General features: G+C 55.0%; 1 protein-coding gene across 3 annotated transcripts; it reads right to left on the reverse strand.

Annotated features, from left to right (window-relative positions):
• Nucleotides 1-1,296: 1,296 nt before the first annotated feature.
• Nucleotides 1,297-23,134, reverse strand: LOC144248296 (uncharacterized). 3 transcript variants are annotated; one of them, XM_077790338.2, is made up of 4 exons: nt 22,858-23,134; nt 7,873-7,976; nt 2,444-2,555; nt 1,297-1,910 (listed from the first exon to the last, which is right to left on the reverse strand). In XM_077790338.2, exons 1-4 carry the CDS (start codon nt 22,895-22,897, stop codon nt 1,843-1,845), a joined length of 324 nt encoding a protein of 107 aa, XP_077646464.2. In that variant the 5' UTR covers nt 22,898-23,134; the 3' UTR covers nt 1,297-1,842. The 3 variants fall into 3 exon arrangements, with proteins under 3 accessions (XP_077646464.2, XP_085423159.1, XP_085423160.1); XM_085567033.1 differs by lacking the exon at nt 22,858-23,134 and adding an exon at nt 22,071-22,362 and having other exon boundaries at nt 1,714-1,910; XM_085567034.1 differs by lacking the exon at nt 22,858-23,134 and adding an exon at nt 22,071-22,362 and having other exon boundaries at nt 1,855-1,995.
• Between the last annotated feature and the right edge of the window lie 20 nt (nt 23,135-23,154).

The raw sequence follows: 23,154 nt of genomic DNA on the forward strand, positions 1-23,154 counted from the left end.
CAGGCTGGCTCCTGAGCAGAGGCATTAACTGCAGTGAGTAATAAAGGGCTGTGCTGCAGTGCCTCTGGGCTGGGATCTGGGCTCCCCGCTGCTCTGAGGGCATGGCAGCCACCGGCCTGCAGAGGAAGCCCCTGTGCCGTGGGATGCTCCGGAGCGGGTCAGGCGTTACCCACTCGGGTGTCCCACACAAACCCCTCGGTTCCCTGCAGGCTGGGGGCAGTGCCAGGTGGGATGCAGGGAGGGAAGGGGCAGCAGCAGGGCCTGCAGGAGCCTCTCCTGTCCTTCATCTGCTCTAAGTGGAGGGTGTGTTGTGACAAGGCCGGGATGCTCCGGCAGCATGGGGAGGGAAGCAGAGTCACCTTTAACACCTGGCACCTCAGGGTGGGTCTGGGCAAAGGAACCTCCACCCAGCCGAGCACCAGAAGTCCCGGAGAGTTCCAAGGCGGGGTGTGCTGCTGCTGCTGCCCCAGGCTGGAGACACAGAAGGGGAGCTCCCTGCTGGCTGCCATCTCCTTCAGGGGAATGAGAGCCCGGGGGAGCCCAGGGTGCACCTGGGGCCGCTTGTCCTGCTGCCTTCGCCCCGGCTGTGTTTCCATGCACGGAGCCACGGCTGGTCCCTGGCTGCAGCCTGGGCTCGGGGCCCTTCTGCTCCTCCACCGGCAGCTGAGCAGGCTGCAAGAGAGGCTTTGCTTCTGTCCAGCCTGTTCCCAGCTTCTAGGAAACTTCACCAGCATTAATACTTTTGTCTGAACAAAAAAAAAAAAAAGAAAAAAATCAGGAAAAATCTGGATCGGAGCCTCCGGTGTGATAAATTGACACTCGATCCAGCGGTTGCCTGGAGCGCGCTTTGAAGCGGGAGAGGCTCCTGGGGAACTTCCCCCTCTCTCTGATGTCTGAAAATTAAAAATTAATCTGCTATGAAAAATTAAAAGGTGAAACTTTCTGCTCTTTCAGCAGCAGAGCTTTTGGAATGCTGATGTGGGGCTTGGAATGGAGGCTGAGTGACATCTCCGGGAACATCACCGTGGGCTGGTGCATTCTAATATCAGATTTTAATTGATTTTTGTAAATTGGAAACCTGTTTGCAAGGGCTGGAGATGCTTAAAAAGGGGTAAATATTTATTTATTGATGTAAATAACCTTAAACAGGCATTTACTCACTCCTGCAGAGCTACTCACCATTTACAACACCATGAAAGGAAACCGATGCTTCCGGCTGGGAAGTGATGCTGGAATCTGCTCACCTTGCAAGGTTTAATTTGGCTTTTTTATAAAGCAGTGGATTCAGGCAGAAAATGGGTTTAAAATGCACTTTATTCCAGGAGCAAGCAGCAAAGGTGCTGCTGCTGGTGGCCTCATGGGAGGAGGCAGAGGCAGGAGGGAGAGATGGGGAGTGGGACGGCCCCAGGGTGCCAGAGGGGTTTCCTCAGCCCTCCCGGGGTGTGTGTCCAGCACAGGTCTGTTCTCCACAGGGAGACCGAGGGAAATAAATCCCTGTCTTCCTGAGGAGCACAGAGTGTTCCGTAGGTGAGGTGTCTGCTGAGCTGCAAGGAATGGGAGCAAATGGAAGCAGAGCCCAAATGCAATCTGTGAAATGGAGTTGGGGGTTCAGCCAAGCCGAAAGCGGCCGTGTCCCACCCCGGGGATGCCAGGGAAGCCGTGGGGAGAGCAGAGATGAGTTCCCATCAAGTGCATTGGCTTGGAAAATGGGGAAGGTTTAGGGTCAGGTGCACACAGTCCCGGGGGAAGGTTTGCCAGGGGAAATGGGAAGAGCTGCAGCCACGCTGCTGTGATTGCTCCTTTCAGTGTCGATTTTCTGTAGGTCTCAGTTGTCCAGAGCCATCACCTGCTCCTGGAGCACCGCTCTGGGAGGGGGGGTACAGAATCCTGGAGTCCTGCAGTGCTTTGGGCTGGAAGGGACCGTAAAGCTCAGGCAGTTCCAGCCCCTGCCATGGGCCTGGACACAGCACAGGACAGCAGCTCCCTAATGGAATTCTGTCAGACACATGATGGAGGGACTGGTAAGGAGGATAAATGGGACTTGTGGGCTCAGAACCACACCCTGCGTGTCAGGGACAGCATTCCCTCTGCAGCTGCTGGGAGTTACTCTCTATAGTGAGAGTAACTACACAGATGATGAGATGGGAGACAGGGACAGCTCCAGCTTCACACCTGCCTGTCCCAGTGTCCCAGCAGGAGGTTGGGATGGATGGTCTTGAAGGTCCTTTCCAAGCCAAAGCCTGCAGGACCTCGGCAGGCTGCAGGTCACCTCCCTCCAGGATGGATCTGGAGAGGCAGCTGGCAGCAAAGCCCACCTGGGATATAGGGAAGGGCTGGATGCAAACCAGCCCTCTGTGCCTGTGTCTTGTCCCATGGGATGTGGGAGGTGGTGGGCTCCAGCTCAGAGGTCTGAGTCCTGAGGGATTAAAAAAAGATTAAATACCTTTTTCTCCCAAACTGGAGGTTTGGATAAAGCATTGCTCCTGAACATGGAGGCTGGAAACGGTCACCCTCCATCTACACCAGATTCCTTCTGCTGATCTCCTTGGCTGTCTCTGCAGAGGAAAACACACGTGGAGGGTAACAGGTACTCCCTCTTTTTGGGAAAACACTACATTATTCCACCCAAGCTGCTCAGAGCAGCTGCAGCCCAGGTGTGCCTGAGGGAGACAAGGGCAGGCAGGCCCTGCTGGGGGGACATGGAGCCTTGGGATCCAGGGCACGGCTGTTTGGAATGCCATGCCCTGCTGGGAAGGTGCCCAGGGAGCCCCCCCCAGCTGCTCCTCGGAGCATCTTGTCCAGCTCTGCTAAGGATTTAAACACCCGTTGAAATTAATCTGCTGGATAAAACCTTTTCTTCATAGTCTTCATTAATCACCCGTCCTTCCCGTAGATCCTTGCAGGAAAATAGATTTTTTAAACCTGTCAGCTGTGGTTTTGTGGGATTCATTTCGTGCCTGTTCTGTCTGTTCTGCACTGCCGGGGAGGAGGGAGACAATTAACCCGGGGCTTCAAAACTCCGAGTGCTCATTGCTGCCCCGGAGCTGGGAATTACGTAAACCACCGGCTGGGCTGGGCGCATTAAATGTAGAGTTTGGGGTCGGGGGGGGCTTTGGGTTTCCCGGCAAACCGGGAGATTGGCAGGGCTGAAAATCCGTCCCGAGCCACCTCCTTGGGACAGCGGGGGCTGCCAGCCGCGTGTCCCGCTGGATTTGGGAAGGGGAGGGATGCTCCAGCGCCGGCCTCGGCACCTGGGCACCTCGGGCCGAAGCTCATCCCTGCTAACGAGCTCACGGGGGGGCAGGTTTCCATCCGAACGAGCCCCACCCGTGGGTTTCCATCCCACGGCCCCAAAAACCAGCACGGCGGGCTGGATCCCAGAGGATGTGACCCGGCGTTCTATCCCAAAGAGCGGCTCCGGTTCCTCCCTGGCATCAATTCTGGATTGGGGCGGAACTGCAGGGGCCCGGGGAGGAAACACTTCCAGCAGAGGCGGCGGAGGAGCCCCCGGGGAGCGGCGCGGAGGGAGCGCGGCTGTGGCTCCCCAACCAAGCCGAGCAATTAGCGCCGCGCTGCCGGGAAGGGCGGCTGAGCTGCCAGCGCCCGCCGGGCCCGGCGGGGAACCGGCCTCGGAGAGCGGCTGGGGACGGGCCCGAGGCTGCAGAGGGACCCGGGACACCCCGAGGATGCAGAGGGACCCGGGACACCCCGAGGATGCAGAGGGACCCGGGACACCCCGAGGATGCAGAGGGACCGGGACACCCCGAGGATGCAGAGGGACCCGGGACACCCCGAGGCTGCAGAGGGACCCGGGACACCCCGAGGATGCAGAGGGACCCGGGACACCCTGAGGATGCAGAGGGACCCGGGACACCCTGAGGATGCAGAGGGACCGGGACACCCCGAGCACTCAGAGGGATGTCCCGGGCCAGGAGGGACAGGGCTTGGAGCCACCTGGGACAGTGGGAGGTGCCCCTGCCATGGCAGAGCTGGCACTGGACGGGCTCTAAGCTCCTTTCCAGCCCAACCCATCCTGGAGTTCTGTGACTTCCAGCACAGCCCACGCCCTGGCATGGCATCACCCCGTGGGGAGGGCTCCGAGGCTGCTCCAGGAGAGACATGGCCCATCACTGCGCTCCTTTTCCATATGGAGAAATCCATACACCAGTGACATTTCTAGGACACGCTATTTTTGCTTTGTGAGGGGGCTGGAAAAATCAGAGTGGCTTTCAAGAAATGAAAGCACCCTATTTAAGCTGAGAAAATTGTTCTTGCTGATTAACCTCGAGCTTTTCTGCAGTGTTTCTGGTGACATAATCCCACAGGATCTAAAGGTGAGAAGGACAGCTTTGGCAGAGGTGCTGGAACATGAAGTGGTGAAGGGTCCAAATGGGGTTTGGAAACCTCTCAAGCTGCTCCGTGGTGGTGAGCTGGGGTGCTGTAAATGGTCACCCTGAAAAGTAACCCCCAAAACTGGGGGTCAGAGGCTGCTCCTCAGCAAAGAGCAGTGGGACACAGCAGCTTGGAAGTTACAAAAGTAATTCCCTGATGGAAAGCAACCGCACAGTTAGATGGGCAAAGGGGCAAAAAGGCAGATAATAAATTCCCCTAGATTTCTTGTACTTCATTTGCTGCAGAGTTTGCAAATTGCTAAAGTTCATAGATATTTTTTTTTTTTTTTAAATGCAGGAAATTCCATGAAAATTATGACAATTCTGGGAAGTGAAAACCAGTGCATCTCCGGGGGTGTAGATCCAGCAGGGGAGATTTAGCTCTTCCAGCCTAGAGACACACCAACTGCAGTGTGGAGAGGCTCCCAGACTTTCTTCCCCTTTCTTTTTTTCCTTTTTTTCTCCGTGGGGATAATAATAACAGTGTCAAGGACACCATTCAAGCTGATGCCTGGAGAGCTATTCAGTCCAGGCCTATTTACGGCCATTATAAAATGCCTGTGGATAGTTCAACGACCGATTTTCAAGAGTCTTTCTCTACCTTTTGAAGGCTCAGGAAAATCTATCAAACAGCAGAAATTAAGCTATTTTTCTTCAGGGGAAGAGAAACAGAGCAGGGAGCTTCTCACATTAAAATGCTGCCGTAGATTCCCGATGAATGAAAAATTGCCCGGCATAATAATGAGCCGGGAGATGGATTTTGAAACGGCTTAAAGCCCCTCTCCAGGCTCTGTGGCAGCAGCACTGGGGATTTGGGGGTGAAAGATGGAGCTTCTCTGGCTGCTGCTGTTCCCACATCCATGCAGGGCTGTGGGCAGGGAGTGAGGGGTGCAGCCGGGCCTCAGAGCCCCCAGCACCTGCTGGGATGCTGCAGGGCCGCCCCGGCCGTGGCACGGGGCTGGAGGATGGAGCTGTGCAGGACGGCTCTCGGGATCAGAGGAGAGAAGATTCCCTGCAGCAGCTCCCTTGGCTGCGCACCCGCAGCGGCAGCGAAGCCGTCCCTGTCACACGCTGCTGTGCCCAGGAGTCCTGAAGGCCCAAAGCCCACGCAGGCAGGGGCACACCCTGGTGAGTCCTCACTGTCACCCTGCCTTCCTCCCATCTGGAAAACAGCACGCGGTGCAGTTTGCTCTGAAAATGGGGGGCTTGGGTGCTGTGAGTTAATTCTCACACAACAAAAGCAATCTGTGTGCTGAACAAACAGCTCTCCCCCAAACGCGTTCCAGCATGGTTTGGGTCTCAAAGCCCTGCCCTGCTGCCATCCCAAAGCCATAAATGGGGCCCACTGGCTTTTCCAAAGCCTCCAGCCACATTTTGTGGAGTGGGAAACAAGTTTATTTTTCCCTTACAGGATGCCAGCTCCCTCCTGTGTGTAACCACAGAGCATCATCTCCCTGCCCTGCTTCTCATGGGGAGGGGAGGCCCAAATGACCCATGGCCACGTCCTTGCCTTGGGGAGCAGCACGTGGAGCAGAGCCTGACACGCACCCGGCTCCACCCTGCTCTCAGGGAGTCGTGGGGAGCCAGAAGGTCCCTCCTGAACCTCCTTTTCTCCTTTGCTTGTGCCCTCTGGAGCTGTGGCACATTTCAGGGCAGTGGCACATCCCAACCTCCGAGGGCTCCTGGGGGGGCTGCCACGGTGCCACACTCACCCTGCTGTCCTACGGCCTGGAATGCCACGGGGGATGCCATGCCCTGCCCTGCCCATGGAATGCTGCTCCCTGGACACCACAGCCCGCTCTCAGGGCCTGCTGTGCAAGCTCCCTCTCCAGCCTTCCCTCCCTTCCCAGCCCGGGCCCGCATCCCAGGTTCCTTTTTTGTGCTCTCGGATCGATTGTGTCTGTCCGAGCCCCCAGTCTGCACAAGGAGAATATGAATAAATAATGCCGTGGGGATGAAGGGGATTTGGAGCTGCCACGTGCTCCTTGGGTAAAACCCTTTCCTTCCAAGAGCAGCCGTCGCCTGTGCCACTCCTGCATTTTGTTTTGTGCTGCCGAGGCTTTTGCTTCCCGTTAGAGCAGGAGCTGTGTCCAAGGCGTTCCCGAGGGACAAGAACTCGGCTGCTGAATTTGCACGGCTGACACAGTGCTGTCAGTGCTCCGGGCCCCTCTGCTGTGGGGCGGCGCAGCAAGCAGGGCTTTGGGGATTGCAGGGCGGGATACGGGAATGCCGAGCGCCTCTGCTGGGATGCCCGAAGCGTGCCCGCGCTGCTGGCTGGCACGCGTTCCCCGCCGGGGCGGTGCTGGGACGCTGCGGCCGTGCCCAGGGGAGGTGCCAGGGGATGGGACGAGGCGGGAGCAGGGCAGAGCTCCCGGCAGGGAGCGGGACGCCGAGCCCCGCGTCCGGCACGGCCGAGCCCCCCGCGTCCGGCCCGGTGCCCGCGGCTCCCGGCGGGACGCTGCCGGACAGGCCGGTCCCCGCGGGCAGCAGCTGCCCGCTCCCGTGGGAAAGGCGCCGGGCCCGGCCCCGCGCTGCCTCCGCCGCCGCAGCACTTTGTTCTTTGTGAAAAGCAGCCGCTCTTTGTGCCGCCGATTTGAATTTGACCCTTTCCAACACCAAAAATCGATATTCCCGGGGAGAAGCAGTGGGTGCTATTTTTCCAAGGCCTGTTTACAGCGGAGCAGTCCTCGAGGCAGATGTTATCTCGCGGACTTTACCAAATTTTACAAAGCATTTTCTGAGCACATAATGACAGTATTATCTTTGTCCACCTGCTGAGAGGAGCGGTGGGCTCACAATAAATATCGGCTTCCGAGACGGGCGAGGCAGAGTCCGTCTTATCTGTCCAGATGGGGGGAAAAAAAGGCCCTAATTTACATCCCAGAAAGCACTGGGGTGTGACAAAGGTCATCGGCTGACACCGTACCCTCAACTGGGATGAAAAATCCACGAGTCAAGGCTGCACTGTGGGAAGGGGACACAGTCCCTTCCGGCGGCTCCTGCCCCCTGCTCTGCTCCCCGGCCCGGCGCCACCTGAGCCGTGGCGTTCCCTGGCTGGCAGAAAGCGCCCGGCTCCACTGGGCTTCCCACCCCGTGTGGGTGCCCCTGAGGAAGCACCTCCAGGGCACCGACAGTGAAGTGGCAGCAGATCCACGGCTTTGGGTCCAGGAGCCACCTCCCACCAAGTCTCCTGGCTGGGCGACTCCCTCCTTTCCCTCCATTTCTAGGACATTTTCTGGGTTTTACACAAATACCCCACAATTAGTGAGTTAATGAGCTAATGAGGGAATTCTAGCCAGCTTCTCTCTCATCTCACAGGATCCTCCCTGCTCGGTGTGTCAGCACCAGACCCGGCACAACCTCCCCGGCGCATCCCGGGGGGCACAGCCCATTACGGAGTGGCAGATTCCTGGAATTAGTCACTGGATTAAGGTACGTGGCCCCGTAATTAGCAAAGGCACGTGTGATGCTGAGGTGGTACCTGAGGGTCCACAGGAGCTGAGTCAAACCACGGCTGCGTGCTCTGCTCCGGGGGCGTAGAGGCTCTGGCCGCTGGGATGTCACCGTGGAACATGTCCCACTGCCCTGTTAAAATGACAAAAAGACAGAGAAAAATGAGTGGGGAGTCAGAAGGGAATATAAAATCATTAACGCAGCACCTAATACAGTGGGAGAAATGTCAGTGGGGACGCTGAGCTAATGGGTCAGTCTCCTCCAGAATTTTATTATCTCTGAAGTTTTAAATAATGCGTCACATTCGGATCCCGGTGCCCCTCCTGCCGTCACTCCGTGATTCCCCAGCCCAGCACAAGGAAGTGGTAAGTCAGAGCCACTCACTCTTGTCTACGCATTCTACAGGTAGTGATCGAGCCAAGATTTATTTATTAGTCCGGCTGTGATTGATTGAGAGGAGATTTGCTCGCTGGAGTTAATTACAAGCAGTAAGTGGCCGCGCTGGCTGCCCGCAAAGCCCGGCCGCTGCTCCGGGGACACGCTGCTTTGTGCCCCGCGCCGTGGCACGGCCACCCGGGGCACACAGAGCTCTTGAATACTCACCGTGATGTGATGTGATCCCTGGCAGTGGGGCATCCCTGCTAGAGGGATGTTTCCTGCCTGGCACGGGGGTTTGTCATCCTGCCGTCAGCGTTCCAGGGGCACTGCTGCGCTCGGGCTGCCACAAGTGGCACACACTGAGTGTGCCCCAGGTCGCCCAGGGGTGGCATGTGCACAGCCACCAGTCTCTGTGGCTGGCTCTCAGGGTGTTAATTAATTCATTTATTAATTAATTGTCTCTCCCTCGTTGGCTCTTTGGGTCGGGCTCCCTGTGCCCATCATGGTGAGAGCACCCCGGGGAGCCCTTTGTTCCACAGAGGTGAAAAATTGTACCCACAAAAAGAGTTCCCCCTGCGATCAATTCCCTCTAACAACTTTATTGATCAGCTGCAGTAACATCTCCCATTTATTAATTATGAAGAAGATGTTCCAGTGATTGCTTAAAGTTAACTGCTGTGCTTTCCCTCTGCCCTCGGGCCCCAGCCCAGCCAGCACTGCCCAGAGTGGCATTCCTGTCCCTGGAGGGATTTAAAGCTTCGGGGTGCGTTTAAAGCCCTTGGGGACATGGCTCAGTGGTGGCCTGGGCAGTGCTGGGGGAACATTTGGTCTCAATGAACTTGGAGGGCTTTCCCAGCCTGTAGAGATTCTAGAATTGCTCCGTGCCCTTCTTCTTCCAGGATCTCAGAGCTGGCAGCTGGCCCTGGATTTGTGTCCCTGCAGCACTGGGTGCTTTGTCCCAGATCCTCTGCCCAGGGAACAGCCAGGATGTGTCCGTGGCTTTCGCTGTTGGAATTACTGACAGCAGAGGTGACAAATGCCAGCGCTGGGACCGGGAGTCCTGTACACATGGGGAAAGGGATGTCGGGGTGGTTTCAACAGCCCAAAGGAGAGCTTGCCCACGTCCTTTGCTGTGGAGCTTTTCCAGACCCAAATCCAGCCTGGCGAGGGGCTGCTCCCGGCCCTGCTCCAGCCTCAGGACCATGCCACCCCAAATGCCCAGCGTCACCAGGGCTGAGGGGGCTCATAAACCACGGTCACACCGTAAATAAGTGAAGGAGTCCAGCGAGGGCAAGGAAGCCCAGGAGCAAGCTGGAAGCAGGGGTAAGGAAGGAAAAGGAAGGTCAGAAAGAGGGTAATTAAGGAAATGCAACAAAGAGAAATTATACAAGAGAGGATTAGAAATGTACAATTGGTGTCGCTACCCGGGGCCATAAATCACCCGTGGTGGGAAGGAGATGCTGAAGGAAGCCGAGGGTGATGCTGGACTGATTATGAGTTTGAAATATGGCACGTTGGCAAAAAATCCACGGCGATTTATCTTCTGTCACCAGCCATCCCGGGAAGGTGGCAGCCATCCCCACACAGCTCTTCTGAGACTGCAACTCCGGCGCTGAATTGATTTCTGAGCCTGCCAGCCTGCATTCGTCTGAGCGGGTAACAAATAACACAGGGAGGGAAAAATTGGGAAATCAAAGAGATCGCAGTCACGGCGAAACAAATGGATGGGGTGGAGGACGGGGATTTGGATACCTCAGACTCTATTTACACCTTGCAAGCAAACAGAACCCCAAATAAGCCTTTAGCATGGTGTCCTGGATATGTAAAGATTTAATAACTCAGATTTGCAGTCCTACCCACACAGAGTGATTGCCAGCCCGAGAGAAGGGTGAAAATATACATTTAGTGAATATCTAGATCTAAAAATAAGAGAGGGCTACAAATCCTAGCAACGCAGAGGGGTTGGTTGGGAGGTGAATGAAATTGGATTAAAATATGAACATGTGCTGTAACTACAAATCCAAGCCCAACCGGGCTCCGTGGGCGCAGTGCAGGATCAGGGCTGGGGCCGTGGGGAGCCAGCCAGGAGGGCTTGGGGGGGGCTGGAGATGCTGCAGTGCCGGTGGGAGGCAAAGCAGGAGCCTGAGAAAAGCTCCAGAAGGATCTGCTGGCAGGAAGCATAAACCAAAAATAGGCAGTGGCAGGAATCAAGCCGAGAGTGGGGAAAATGGAGACGGCGATCAATACCTGGAGACCAGAAACACAGAGGATGTGAACAGGTTTTATTCCTGACCTGTGCAGCCGGGGCTGAGCTGAAAACCTGATTTCTCTTAGAGAATTCATAGTGCAGAAATGTCTAAAACTGAACCATGTAAATGAGGGCATTGATTGCAATGTGCCCCTGTGCCTTTAGCACTCCTGAGCTGCTCCCAGAGGCTGGAAAGGGGACCTTGGGGCATCTCTGCCCAACCACGAGGGCACAGCCCAGTTCAGGGGTCAGGGAACGTGCCTCTGGCCCACGACAGTGATTGCTGCTGCTGCTGCTGCCCTGAGGGTGCTGGAGGAGACACAGCCTGTGGGTCTGGAGCATCCAGAGTGGGTGGGAAACATCCATTCTCCAGCTCATCCATGGTGAGAATGAAATGAGCAGGGAAGAGCTCCGAGCTGGAGAGGCGTTGTCCAAAGAAAATACTCCCAGCACGGCACTTGCTCCTGGGCACCTGGATCAGCCCCACTCCCACGGCAGGCCCAGACCTCCAGCCTGGGATCCCACAGCCTCTCCAGGACCTCACCATTAGGAGAACTGCCCCCATTTCCTAAAAATACTGACCTAATTGGCCCTTGCACTTCATTTCCCCGGGATTAGAGCCAGGGAGTCCCAGGGCCCAGGGTCCTCCCGTAAGCACGGGAGTCCTGCTGGAAAACAGATGGTGAGGAAAAATGATTGGAGGAGGAGATTAATCATAACACTGATAGAAAACCAGATCGAAGGGATCAGGGCGTAGCAGAGGGGCTGAGCGATAATTTGGTGCCTTGTGGGAAATGAGGAGGACAGATGCTTGCCTAAATTTGGGGATTAGATTTTGTAGCCCAAAGAAGATAATAAATGAAATGATTATGGCATTAAAGTGCTGGTCCCTGTAGACAAGTGGGTTGGCAAGACCCTTGGCATTAAGAGACAGGGATGAGGGGACAGGTCAGTTTTAGGGCACCCTATCAAAGGTCATCTCCTGACTGCTGAGAGCTGCTTTAGCCCAGAGGAAATTCCTCCTTCAGGGGATCTATGGAGCACGGGGCAAGGATCCTGTGGTCACGAATTTCCAATGAAGTTTAACAAAACAAAACAAAAAGAAAAAAAAAAAAAAGCCTTTTCTTTTTCTCCTTTTTACCTAGCTCGTGTGCTATTTGGGCTTTGGGAAAGTCATGGCATTTCAGTGGGACAGAGCTCCAGGGTAGCTGGAAGGGCAAGGGTGTGTGGAGCCACCAAGCCCAGGCTGCACTGGCAGGGGCACCCTCAGCTCAGCCGGCTCCTCAGGCTCCACACTCAGAGCTGCCCTGAACAAAGAGGTGCTTTTGTTCGCGGGGATTTTTCCTGGCTTTTGTCGCCGGGTTGAAGCCCGAGTGGCACCGGAGCTGGCCCGCTGAGGGCTGCCTGCGCCCGGCAGCGCCGGGGCCGGGCGGCGCTGCCCCGGCTCCGCAGGGACGGTCCCTTGCTCCCGCCCCGTTCTCCCTGGGAGGGTAATTGGAGCTCGGGCTTGAGACGAAGATCCGCCACTGCCTGGGGTCCCCGCGCTGCGGCCCCGCTGTTGATCCGTGCTCCAGTTTAAAGAGTTTCCCACGGAGAAGTGGCTAACGATGGCCCCACAAGATGAGCAGGGAGGAGGCAACTGCAGCCGCTCCTCTGGGCGAACGCAGCAGCCCCTCTGCCGGAGAGGGAAGCGGCGTGGGAGAGCCCGGGAGCCGGGGGAGGAGGAGGAGGAGAGGGAAGTGCTTTACGAGGGGAGCCTCTCCTCTCCCCCACAAAGATCTAAAAACTATTAATTTCGGGCAGCAGCTAGGAAGATATACATGAAAGGGAAATTGATTTCTATTTAAATGGTATGTTTTCATCACCTTTTTTTCAGAGCATGAACATTCATCTCCGAGTACCTGTGCTAATTGATTTCAAATGCAATTCAACACAATCACTGTAGAATAATAAATCTGGGGGCCAAGAAGGGAAAGGAGGGAGAGCCTTCACAGGGACGGGAGCCTGGAAAAGGTGGCACGATCCCATTACAGCCGTCCTTGGGGATCAGCGAGGTTTGTGGATAACGCGAAGGGACCTGCTAATCCACATAAACCCTGGGGGAGAGAGAGATTGCAGCGAGACGGGGCACAAGCCAGGAAAGGAGCCGGGCGTCCCAGGGCTGGGAGGGGTGGTTTGGGGTGGGAGGGACCTTACAGACAATCCAGAGCCGTGCCGCGGGCAGGGACACCTTCCACTGGAACAGATCGCTCCAAACTCCATCCCGAACACTTCCACGGGAGCAGCGGGCGGAGGAGCAGGGGGAGGCTGGAGGAGCTGGGGGGCACCAGTAAAAGCTGCAGCTGGAGAAGCGGTGTCACCTGCGATGTCCTGGGAGGCCACCGCGCAGGACATCGCTCCGGGAGCAACAGCTCTGAAAAACATCCAGCTTTTAGGTGTTTGTCCTCAAATAAATAATGGAACATGATACCCAAAAAGCTGCTGTGGGAAAATGGGCTAATGGAAGCCCTGGGTAAATGTAGGTGAGGCGGAGGGGAGCTGCTCCTGCCTCAGCATGGGGCACTTGTGGCCAGATATTGCAGTGCTACAGCCTGTTGTGGTACTCAGGGCTCGAAAGGATGCTGGAAACTGGGGAGAGAGCAGAAAATAGCCATAAAAATTACCTGCAGCCAAAAAGACACTGCACAGCAACCAGCTGAAACAACCTGACACGTTTAGCTCATCAAGGAGAGAGGGGGAAATGCCCTGGTAGCTGGATATGGGAACTTCTGCAGGAGAAACGACAGAGTAACAAGGCAGCTTTAACCCGAGGCTGCTCCATAAGGAAAGAGTCCCCACGCTGCAGCCGGGGGGAAGCCGTGCGAGCCCTTCCCCACTGACACAGGCACATGCTCTTGGGTACAAGTAGGATGAGGGAGTGAAATTCCGAGGCCTTTGGCAAATGAGCAAGCTGCGAATCCAGCGTGGCACTGTAGGATAAAGCTCAATAGCAATGTTCACAGGGAGTCAGCCCCGTTTACCCTGGCTGGTTTGGCTCCCAGCTAATCCGAGCCGTTTCACACATCGCTGGGAAGGGAAGGGGATGTATGTGCACACTGCTCAAACTGGAGATGCTGCTGCAAATTCTCTGTTCTTTTGCTGTCTCCACCGCTGGGACAGAGACAGGCATTTTTGCTGGATTTCTCTGAAGCAGTTTTTATGGATATCATCTTTTTCCAGAACCTGCCAGGGAGAGGGTTAGAGCTGAAAACCCACCTCCAAACCACTTGGAGCTCTTATATTGATGCAGCTGGGACTGTAAGCAAAATAAACCCAGTGAAATAATGGCCAGTGGACAGGCAGAGACCGTGGAAAGGATATTGATTGGAACAGGGTCTCTTTTCTGCACAGCACAGTGAGCTCCGGAGGGCTGAGCTTCAGGTAATTTCTAGCAAATAATGTGTTGTACACTGTTATTTGTGGATCCTGGAAATCAAACTGGAGCATCCGGGGCTCTTGTCTAACAAGTCCCTGTAGCTAGAGCCAGTAGCTGGTGCCTTGAGAGAGGAATAAAAGCAGCAAATCAGAAATAAATTGGAATAAAATAAAAGGCAGCATGCTTGGCAGTGGTGGGACACCGGGTGCACCCCCAGGCGGCAGCAGCTTCCCTGGGTCCGTATGTAAACCCTGCCAGGAATACCCCACGGAAGCTGAATGGGATGAAGTTTTCCAGGTGCAGAGGTGCAAGATGGGATGGGACACAGGGCCACAGGCACGGGGAGAGCCAGGAACAGCAGCTCCCCCCTCCATCCCTGCGCCAGGGCCAGGAAAATAGATGTATGGGTTACTAACATTCCTCGAGCTGCCGGCGCTTGCTGCCAAAAGGATTTTGGGGGGCAGGACACACCTGTCCACGGCAGAAGGGGCGTCAGGAGCCCTGCCAGCGCCGGCATCCTGCACGGGTAACAAAGAGATTGCAGCACCGCTTCAGAGGTGGACAATTGGAGAAACTGGCTCATATTTTTAAATGAACAAATGACACTTCATCGTGGCCGTGACAGAGGGCTCGGCACTGCTTTACAGTAATCTATGCCTTCTTGAACACACGGCTGCGATCCTGGCCGCCAGCAGATGAAGGATGGAGGAGCAGGCAAAAGGTTAATAGAGCATTGGGCCTTTTTTAATTGAAAAAATGACTGAGGGACCATGTAGCAGAGCGAGCTGTAATATTATTACAGGCTGTAAGTACTGTTCCAGAGACTTACTGTTCATCTGGGAGCAGAGTAATGAGCGCCGGGCTGCGGCTCCCGCCTCGGCCGGAATGCCGATGGCTCTCCAACAGGAATCAGCTGCCTTGGGAGAGGGACAGGGTCGCCTAAATGTTTGTGTTCCTTTGCAAAGTTTGAGTTTCTCCAGGAAGAAGTACCCTGCATGGCTGGCAAACCCGATTCCTCCACATGATGCCACAGCAGTGCCACACCAGATCAACATTGGCGTGAGAGAGGCTCCAGCTGGGCTCGGATCTGTGGTTAAGGGAAGAGGCTGCAGGGAGCTGCCTCCTGATCCAGCCTGCGTGGCACAGGGTAAACCAGCACAGCTGTGTCCATCTCAGGAAGTGAGACCTTTATGCCACCATGGAAGGGCCCCATGTCCTTCCCTGGCACTGCTGGTGCTCCCTGCTGCAAGTCTGGCACAGGGCACAGCATGGAGCATTCCTGCACCTGAGCATCCCTGTGCCAATTCCTGCACGGGAGCATCCCTGTGCCCCTGCCATGGGTGCCCTGGTTGGAATCTGCAGCACAGACCCTCCGCTCAGCCCCAGCATCCCGGGGAGCTCCGTGACCCCACAGTGCCATCTGCTCCAGAGGTCAGGAACGGGGATAGAGGGCACCTGGGAGAGCCTGCAAGGAGAGAGAGGACGAGGGGGAGGAGGATGTCCCCGAGAGGCCGGCAGACAAGGGGAATGGCCTTGCAGGCTGCAGCAGCCGAGGGAAGCCCATCCTCGGAGGAAGTTTACTCCGGAGCAGGGTCAGTGCCCGGCTCAGCGGAGCCCAGCGGTGCCGACAGGGCTAATTGATGAGGAATTGCCACCGGAGCGCTGTGTCATCCCGAGGAGCTGAACTCGGGGCTGGGGGAAGCAGGCTGTTAAACAGGCTGTGGAGGCACTTTGGGCCGCCAGGATTTATGCTCCGCAGGAGCAGCTCTATCTGTCATCTGTGAAAAGCCTCATTTACAGAGAAGACTCCGTCAGGAAAGGCAATCAGCCTGGAAGCTGCTATGCTGGGAATTTATAACTGCTGTGCCAGGGAGAGCTCATCCCTCCCTTCCTCAGGAGCCCCCAGGAGAGGTGGCAGGAGCTGCAGGGAGCTGGTCTGTGCCTAGGAATGGGTGTTTGCTCCCCCAGGGAATCCCCTGGCCCCAGAACCGCCTCAAAGAGCTCCGAGCCTGGAGAGTGACACGGTCTGATGGTGACATGGTCTGTGGCACGGCTGGGAATGCTTCTGTTAGGAATTCACAGACCCGTCTCCCGTGGGCCAACAGGAATTCTCATGGAAAAAAGCACGTTTTGCCTCACCTCTGGGCCTGGTGATACCCTGGGGCTTTGAGGATTCCCAGGCATGGGAAACCACAGAATCCCAGAATGGCTTGATTTGGAAGGGGTCTTAAAACCTAGTCTTAAAGGGGGTCGGTGCCACCCCCTGCCATGGGCAGGGCCACCTTTCCCTAGCCCAGGTTGCTCCAAGCTTCTCACCCCAGCCCGGTGTGGATGACCTCTCCTTCCCAGGACCCCTGGGAGCCCCAGCAGGGCACAGTGCTGGGAATCTGCTGGGCAGCTGGGAGCAATGGGTTATTATGGCAGCACGTGTTCCTGCAGAGCCCACTCCGGTCCCCTGCTCCAGTCTTCCCATGATGGACCTTGGAATAAAGGCCCTGACCGACAGATGGATGGCTAACATCATCATTTGCGCTGCATTTTCCTCTCCCGTGGAGGATGAGCTCCAGTTACTCCCATCCATCTCATTCTTTCGAGTCATCTTCATTCTGCAATTTCCCCTCACCCCGAAAAGAGTCAAAGATCGATCCGTTTCTTTCCAATTCCAGCCAGGGAGAGGGAAGGAGCCCGGGGAGAGGCAGAGGATGCCTCTTGCCTCCCCAGCACATGCCTGTCTGTGGTTCCTCCCCGTTCCGAGCGGGAGCACGGCTGCCTGGGTATTGATCCCTCCCAGGGAAGTGCTGCAGCCTGTGTCCTGACCTCCTGCTCACCTGCCAGAGCCAAAAGCAGTCGGCTTGGTGTCTCTGCGAGGCAGAAAAGGAGTTTCTCCCCTCAAAAAGGCAAAGAGTGTCCCAGCCAGGACAGCAGCCCGCGAGCCCAGCCACTGCCACTCTGCAGCAGCACAGAAAGGAGTTGGGAATCAATCCCCACGGGAGGAGGGTGAGCCCTGCCCACATCTGCAGAGTCGTGTTTGGTCTCAGCTGCTCTGTTCAGGGCCAGCTGGGACCCTGAGGTTGGCAGTGGGGAGATGTGGCACTCAGATCAAAAATGGAATTCAGACACCCACCATGAAACACTTCAGAGCCAAACATCTCTGCCACAGCACGGTCACTGTCCCACTAAATCCTCACTCCAACACATCCCTGTTGTGCCCCTTGCCCTGTCTGGTAACAAGTCTGACTTTAGGTGTCACGCAGCAGGTGTTTAATTATCAGAGACGGGGCTTAATGGCATTTGTGTCCCAGCAGGGAGCAGTTTGGATGCAGTTTGGCTCCAGGAGCTGCCAGTGCTGCCTCCCAGACTCCCTCTCTGATAACAGGTGCTTTTACAAACATTGTTAAATGAGATGGATTCAAAATAGGCCTGGTTTTCCCACCTGATCGATAGATCTGAAAGTAACAATGCCAAATATCTGAAGTTATTGTGCAGCGCTGATGGCTGTCAGGACCACGGGCAAAGACAAATACACACCTTTGCCTGGGTTATTACTTTAAGCCTGTTATTATCATTATTATGGGTGATTAAAAATCCCATTAATCAGATGCTAAACAGATTAAGCCCTATGAATTAATTTTCTGGAAATAACTAAGATAAACATTCTGTGCAGAGCTCATTTAATGAAATAGAAGCTGTTTATCTGCAAAATTAGGGCTTGAGCGTAGCTGAGCATTGGCTGGAAAAATCCAGTACGGTGTGGGCACAGCGGGCACAGGCTGGAGCCAACGCCGATTTTTTACCCATTCTAAGTAAAAGAAAAATCTTTCTGTAAGTAATTTATGATGCATTACACAAAGAGCTCATTAGCGAGAGCTACAAAATAAAATTACAGTCAGTTAGGAAATAATTCCTTGATTTAGTGTGCAAGGAGAGGGGGCTGAAGGGCAGAGGCCACCTGTGCTGCTGATGGGAGCACTGTTAGGGCTGTTCTGCAATGGGGACCAAGAAGGAGAACCCTAAGGTTGAATTAAGAATGTAAGATAACAAAATAGAAGAGATACATGAAAATAAAATGTATTCTGGTATGTTAGCAAAACAGAGTGAAATCTGGAGCCAAACAGGATTTTCTTCCTGGTTTATGTGCACCTCTGCACTATGCACAACCTCCACCATTTCCCTGCGAGCAGGAGGCAACTGGGAGCCAAGATCCCTGGAAAACCATTTTCTCCTATGAACAGTTAAACAAGAGGGCTCTTCCCAGCTTTGCCATTCATGACAATGATATAGGGAATGAACGTAAATTGATTTTTCACCACCATCTTTCCCTTCCACGATTATGGAGTTGCCTCTGAGAGCAAAACATTGGAACCAATGGGGTAAAGAAATAAATAGAAAAGCCATGCAGCTGTGGCAGCGTCCTCATCCTGAAATTATCCAGTTGTTCCTGCTGCTATCCCAGCCCTGGGGTGACCGACACCCCGATCTCCAGGGCATTGCTCTGGCTCCTTTTTTGTTAAGAGGAGCTTCACAGCCCAGTATCCAACCCCTAAAGTGTCCCCAGGGACAAGTGGACCTTCCCTTGGAATCCATTTATAGCCTTCTCCAGAAATTGCCTATGGAACTGCTGTTTCTTGTGCCTGTTTTAAGAAATGGGTGTGTTTGCTATTGCTGTTGAAAGTTCTGTGTTTGGCCTTCTGAAGTCATTTGATTAGGAAGTAGAGAGAATATCTGAGCAGCAGAGAAGGCTCTCACAATCAGCACTAGGAGGAATAATCCAATTTTCTTGGCAAAGAAGGGCAAGGGTCCTCCTAGGAGGTCAAAGCTCCCTTAGCACAATTAGAACTTTAATTAATGAAATTGGTTGAGCCTCCACCAGCAGAAACAGCGTATTTGTGGAGCTCTGGGAGTGAAGACAGCAGGTCCCTACTGGCTCTCCTGAGCACACCCTGGACCCCCAAATGCACCCAGACCCCACATGGAGGACATTTATTCCAGAGATCCAACTCTGGGGCTCTTGGTTGGACATCAGAGCCAGATTGGCCTCTCCAGCAGCATTGTGAGGAGCGGCACGACTCACCGTGTGTCGTGCTGTTCAGACATGCTGTCTGCAATTAATATTGCATAATGGCCTCCCGATTCCTAAATTATGTATTTCTCCTTCTCAGCATCGTGTGGCTTTTTTACAGGGTTAATTATTTTCCATCATTCTGCCTTTAGCAACAGTCGTCTTAATTAAGGGGGCCAAGTTCCGCTCTCATTCCTGCCTGGCAGATCCTAATGAAATCAATGGAGCCGTGCGGTGTAAATGGGAGGGACGCCGGCCATCCAGTAAAAGTAAAAGGTTCCCTCTCTTGTTGATTAATGCATAAAATTAACTCAGGCTTAATGTCCAACTCCTGACTGAGTGAATCCCTGCAGAGCCCCCTCTCGGGCTGCTGTTCCACGAGCAGTTCTGACCTTGCTCATCCCGTGTGCACAGCAGCAATGCTCTGCCACGGCAGCAGCACGCCCAGGGTGCCCTGGCTGTACTTTTGGGTTTGAGAAACACGCAGAAGTTTGCAAGCAGGACTCCAAGTCACTGTCACCTCTCCCTCCAGTGGCTCCAGACAGCGCTGAGCAGGTGGTCCCTGTCTCTTTGCTCCTGCCCAGGGCTCTGCCAGCAGGCAGCTCCCCCAAAGCCATGTGCTGTTCGCTTCCAGGGATCAAACACCTGAGGCAGGGATTTAAATCAGCCCAGAGCCCCGTCCTTGGCAGCGTCCCCCGGCTTCCTGACTCCCTGACTCTCCCCCCCAAACCCTTGCCTGCTAGCACTGAAAGGGCTGATCCCCAATTATTCCTCCCTGGCTTGCATTTCCTGACAGCCCAACATTAAACCAGGCCCAGGCAGCCATGCAGGGGAGGCTCCAATAAGTGGATCCACATGCAATATTCATGGATGGCTTCAGAATAGTTACAGATCCATCACGCTTGGCAGCAGGATGGGGATGGCGTGCTCTCCTAATGCTGGCCTTAAGCACCTTCTTGAAGCCGAGCCCTGAGGGTGGGTGACCGCCTGGAGCCAGGGGTGCCGGCGAGGTCCCGCTGCTGGTGTGTCCCCATCTGTCCTGCCAAAGGCCCCTGCCCGCTCCAGAGTCCCCTCCCACCTCAGGGAAGCCCTGGAAAGCCTTTTGGGACCTGGGCCTGTGGGCATCCCTGGCCACCCCATAATGCGCTGCTCATGCACCCGGCTGGAGCTCTGGATAAGGAGCAGGGAAAACAAGGGAACCGCTGGAGCTTAATGCCCTCACTCCAGGAAAGGTTTGTTTACCAGCTTCTGGCCAGCACCACGCTGCAGCTCCAAACCTGATCTCATCCCCTAGGATTAATTTTTACACAATCATTCCGCAGTCTATGATAATCACTCCACAAAAAAAAAAAAAAAAAAGAGATTTGGGATTTTTTTCCAGCGCGGAGGATTAGGCCTAAAGACAAGTAATCTGCAGGAAGCTCAGCTGCATGCACACCACTAATCGCTCCGCACTCTTCCCAGCTTTAGCTCTTTCATTAGGATTTTCCACAGTGGGCTGGCTGTCCTTGCTGAGGCCGGCTGCCCTGGACAGGCAGACACATCCCGAGGGATCCGGCCGCGTGCCAGCCCACGGGGGTCACGGCAGCAGCTCGGGCGAGCGGCAGTGCCAGGAGTCCCTGCAGTGCCACGCGTCCCCGTGGTGCTGAGCATCCCCCTGTGCCCTCCAACCTGCCGTTAAGAAACTACTAAAAGAAATGATGAGCTTAAATCCTGAAGCTTTTAGTAAATTCCTGGTGGTTTAGCTAGGTGAAGAGTGAATAAGAACCGGGGAACTGGCAATTTCCCTGCTCCAGGGGCAGCCGTGTTCTCCTGAGCCCCCAGTAAACTGCTTCAGCTGCCAGCTTTGCTGGTCTGGCTTAATTAACCCTGGTCCTGCACTAAGAGCAGCAGTGAGTGCAGGAGGTAGCAACACACACCCTAATCACTCCTCATGGTCACACCAGGATTATTGCCATTGTTTCCCACTGAGGCTTGGGACTGAATTCCCAGAGATTCCTGATGGGATGTGATCCCATGCCTAGAGCTTGGCAGGCTCCTGGCTCTGCCAGAAGGGTGAGAGATCACAGGCTGAGAAAAATTGCTGCAAGTTTTAAAGTCAGGAGAAGAGATGTGCTCGTTGTGCCCAGCAAGCGTTTTTCCAAATAAAATTAAAATAAGTACATCTCTATGATGGTTCTGACCACAGGGATAAGGATGCAAGGCCAGGTTTTTAAAACAAAATAATGTAAGCACTTAGAAAAGGACTCGAGCAGACTTTGGGTACTTATGTTCAAAATAATTGTCCCAGGAAACCCGATTCAGCAGCCACCCAGGCTGAAAGCACTTAGGCACACGTGGGCAGGCGTTCAACAAAGCATTTAGTGACCCCGGCGCTGCATCAGCAGGAACGCGGGGCTCCGGGCAGGGAGTGACTCAGGGAAACCGCGGGGCTCAGGCGGACGAGGTCCCGCCGGGGGACGGCCGGGGTCCCGCCCGGGTCCCGCCTGGATCCTGCCAAATTCCCACTGCGGTCATACCTGGTCGCGCGTGGGTTCATTGTTATCCCAGCTGCTTCCAGGCTGCATCCTGCCCAGCCCTCTCTGGGGTCCCGTCTGGCCCCAGGCACGGGCGGCAGTGTCCCCGCTGTTTGCCACTGGCTCCTGAACTCCCTGGCTGCTCCCACTGCCTTAAGAGCCGCGATGAGAGGGTTCCTTAGCCCAACGGGATGACCCAGGAGCCGCAGGAGCTCGCTCCTCACACCCTTCCCCCGGGAATACCTTTGCAGACCAAGCAGAGCTGCTGTAATCCAGCAGCCACGGCTACTAAACACAGCCCAGGAGGGAGAAGTCTTGTGGGAATAAATCCACGGATCTTCACACCCCAGCAGGCTGACAAGCACCTGGTTTTAAAAGAGACTTTAAAACCACTTGGAGCACTTTGAGGCAGACCGAGACCTCCTTACGCTTGGAGACCCCAAACACCAGCTTCAAAGGAGGGAGGGAAATTGCAAAGATAGCCCTGGAAAAAAGTGGATTTCAGTGGGGGCAAGTCTTCGTAGCACAAGTTTCCTGTGCTGTTATAAAGACCGTGTACCTTTTGCATGAATAAATCAAAATGGGAACCTTTCCTAAGCACATGCCCTACCTGACAGGTGGCTCTTCCGCTGGGCTGTGAAGTGATCCATGCTCCAGGTTCCTTTCGTGTGGTGCGGCCGTGCTTCTGCTGGATGGGACCCATCCCTCCCGCAGTGCCACCCCTGCTGCCCGGGGACTCTGCCCCAGGACGGGGTGTCCATGGGTGCCCAGAGAGCGGGCTCTGTCCCACTGCCCAGCTGAGAGCTTTCACACACGAGGCAATTTCTCCTTGCAGAGCCTCAGACCTCAGCTAACCAGATTTCCTGCCACTGCCACTGCTGAATTTCCCTGACTTTAGGGCCAGTGTTTCTCACCAGCTGAGGGCTTGGTGCACCTGGGGCTAGGCCAGGACTGGTGGGGAGCTGCTGACAGCCTGGGTCACGTCCTTCCAAGCTGCCCCTCATCTTCAAGGCAGCTTGCAGAGGCACCCTGTGAGCCGCTGGCTCCTTTGGAGCTGCCCCCAGCCCCGAGGTGCCTAATTGAGGCGGGAGCGGTACCTGGGCCTCCCCGCTCCTGCCGCAGCCTCCGGCGAGCTGAGCTCTGTGTCAATTACAGGAAAATCAATGAAGATACTGTTCAGGACTCCTTTTCACCATTCAGCACGGATGATATCCTTCACTTTCTAGCACTGATTCATTTACTTTCAGCCTCTCCAGGGGCTCCTGACATATTGCTATCTCTGAAGAATCTGAAGCAAGAACTGCCTTTGTTTCCACTGCAACTTGTTGGTGGGGCTGGGGCTCACTGAGGGTCAGGGGAGAGGTTGCAGCACACAGCAGGGTTTAAACATTTCTTACCAAAACACCTTCCCAAGGTCCTCCCAGATCTCTTTTGCATGGCTGGAATCAGGGGAAAAATGGGTCCAAACACAGGATCAGAGTGCCATCAGTGTCCTTGCTCCAGCTCCAGGCTACTTCAGCTGAGCTGTCCCCCAAAATGGTGACACCACAGTAGTGCTGCTTCTCTTGTTGGCCACGTTGGATGGGTATTGGAGCAACCTGGTCCTGTGGAAGATGACCATGGCAGGGCCTTGGAACTGCATGGTCTTTCGCAGTCCAGCAGCTGTGAACTCTCCTGCAAGAGAAAAGCCAGGA

The sequence above is a fragment of the Lonchura striata genome, chromosome Z, assembly GCF_050655825.1.
Source record: "Lonchura striata isolate lonStrDom1 chromosome Z, ASM5065582v1, whole genome shotgun sequence".
Classification (NCBI taxonomy): domain Eukaryota; kingdom Metazoa; phylum Chordata; class Aves; order Passeriformes; family Estrildidae; genus Lonchura; species Lonchura striata.

Bases quoted from the DNA above. Each gene is read 5' to 3' on its own strand.
- LOC144248296 (XM_085567033.1), bottom strand. From the start codon at position 22,221: ATGGACACCCCGTCCTGGGGCAGAGTCCCCGGGCAGCAGGGGTGGCAC. The intron at 7,977-22,070 runs GTAGGGCATGTG...TCATTTTAACAG, and splicing joins GCGGAAGAGCCACCTGTCAG to GGCAGTGGGACATGTTCCAC. The intron at 1,911-2,443 runs GTATTTAATCTT...GGTCCCTTCCAG, and splicing joins CTCCAGTTTGGGAGAAAAAG to CCCAAAGCACTGCAGGACTC.